Source organism: Manacus vitellinus, unplaced genomic scaffold (genome assembly GCF_001715985.3).
Source record: "Manacus vitellinus isolate BGI_N305 unplaced genomic scaffold, ASM171598v3 scaffold_87_pilon, whole genome shotgun sequence".
NCBI classification, from domain to species: Eukaryota; Metazoa; Chordata; class Aves; order Passeriformes; family Pipridae; genus Manacus; species Manacus vitellinus.
In genome coordinates this window covers 1,700,609-1,702,087 of record NW_021940854.1, presented here as the reverse complement: position 1 = coordinate 1,702,087, position 1,479 = coordinate 1,700,609, and the positions used below count along the sequence as shown (strand labels likewise).

The 1,479-nt window shown below is 45.2% G+C and overlaps 1 protein-coding gene across 1 annotated transcript in view; it reads right to left on the bottom strand.

Annotated features, from left to right (window-relative positions):
• XPO7 (exportin 7) overlaps positions 1-1,479 on the bottom strand; it is a 38,080-nt gene that overhangs the window by 30,331 nt on the left and 6,270 nt on the right. Inside the window, exon 6 of the mRNA XM_029964996.1 lies at positions 99-203. Coding sequence (XP_029820856.1) covers positions 99-203 — 105 coding nt within the window. The remainder of the gene's footprint in view (positions 1-98; positions 204-1,479) is intronic.

The window sequence follows — 1,479 nt, the reverse complement described above, 5'->3', positions numbered from 1 at the left end:
GTTTAGGACAAGGAAGCTCCTTCCAGGAGGGAATTTCAGCCCCCAAACATGTTTCCCCTCCACTCAGCCCCCAGTAAAGACTCCAAGCCCCTCCTTACCTGTTTCAGTAAACTGCAGGACAGGTTGAAAATATCAAATAAAGAGGAATCCCGGAAGGAAGAGGCAATTTTCCTGTGCTTGGTCAGAGGGTGGGTTGTGTCCGCCTGGCAGAGGGAAAAGCAGCTCAGAACTCCCGGAATGGGAGCAGCAGAACCAGCAGGAGCCCTGGGGATGCACCAGGATGGGGAGAATTCCATGGATAAACTCCTATTCCTGCCTGGGCAGTGGCTTTTCCACCTTTTCCAACCCTCTCCCTGCTGGGCCAGGTTTAACTCTGAATTTCGGGTTTAATTCCTTCATTTCCTTTCAATCTCTCCCGGCACCTCCAGCAGCACTTGGGGCATTCCAGGAGCTTCCACTGGGAATTCCAAAGGGTTCCATCCTCCCTGCAGGTGCTGGGGACACCCAGGGACAAGGCCCAGCCATTAAAATTCCCCTCCTGAACCCGCACGGAGGAGGAGAAAACTCCCAGGAGAGTTCACCAGCTCGGACTTTGGGGGGTGGAATCAACCCCAGTCCTGCCCCTCTCCCCGGAGCAGAGGTGAGCACCTGGCCTGGCTCCCAGAAAAGGGGGAAAAGTGAAAGCATCCTTCCCATTTTTCCCATTTATCCAAACATGGGATGGCCAAATCCCACCTGGCCGGGACGAGTTACCCGCTGGGATATCCCAGTGGGATGGAGCCTTTCTGCAGCCCACCAATAAATCTCTTTTCTGTTAGATTTTTCTGTGCTTTCCTTAAATAATTCTAATTTTGACAATATTTTTTGTCATTTTTAAAATATATTATTTTTAATAATATTTTTTTTGTAATTTTTGTTGGTTTTGTTTCTGTGTTGGGTTTTTTTTGTGGTTTTTTTTGGTTTTTTCTGAACCTCTCTTAAATTTAAATTTCCAAACACCTCACCCAGTATGGAAGGAACCAGGACCAACCTCAGTTTTCCACACTGAGTTTCCCATCAAACACTCCTGTCCTTATATTTTGGGTGAGCAGGAAAAGCCCTGGAACACCCCAACAGTTGGTGGCAGAGCAAAACTGGACCTAAATTTGTCAGGTGTTTTAAGACTGAATTATTCCTCAGCTCAGACTATTAAAATTTCAGGGTCTTTAAAAAAAAAATCTCACTTATTTCTGGCCTGGTGAAAATGAGCATTTTTCTTTTCCTTCACCACGAGGTCACAGGGCTTCAATCAGGGAATTTGATTTAAATCACTGAACTGGGCTTAAATCAGGGGATTTAGTTTAAATCAGGGAATTTGGCATAAGCAGCCAACTTGGTTTAAATCAGGGAATTTGGCTTAAATTATTGAACTGGGCTTAAATCAGGGAATTTAATTTAAATCAGGGAATTTGGCATAATCGGTGAATTTGGTTTAAATCA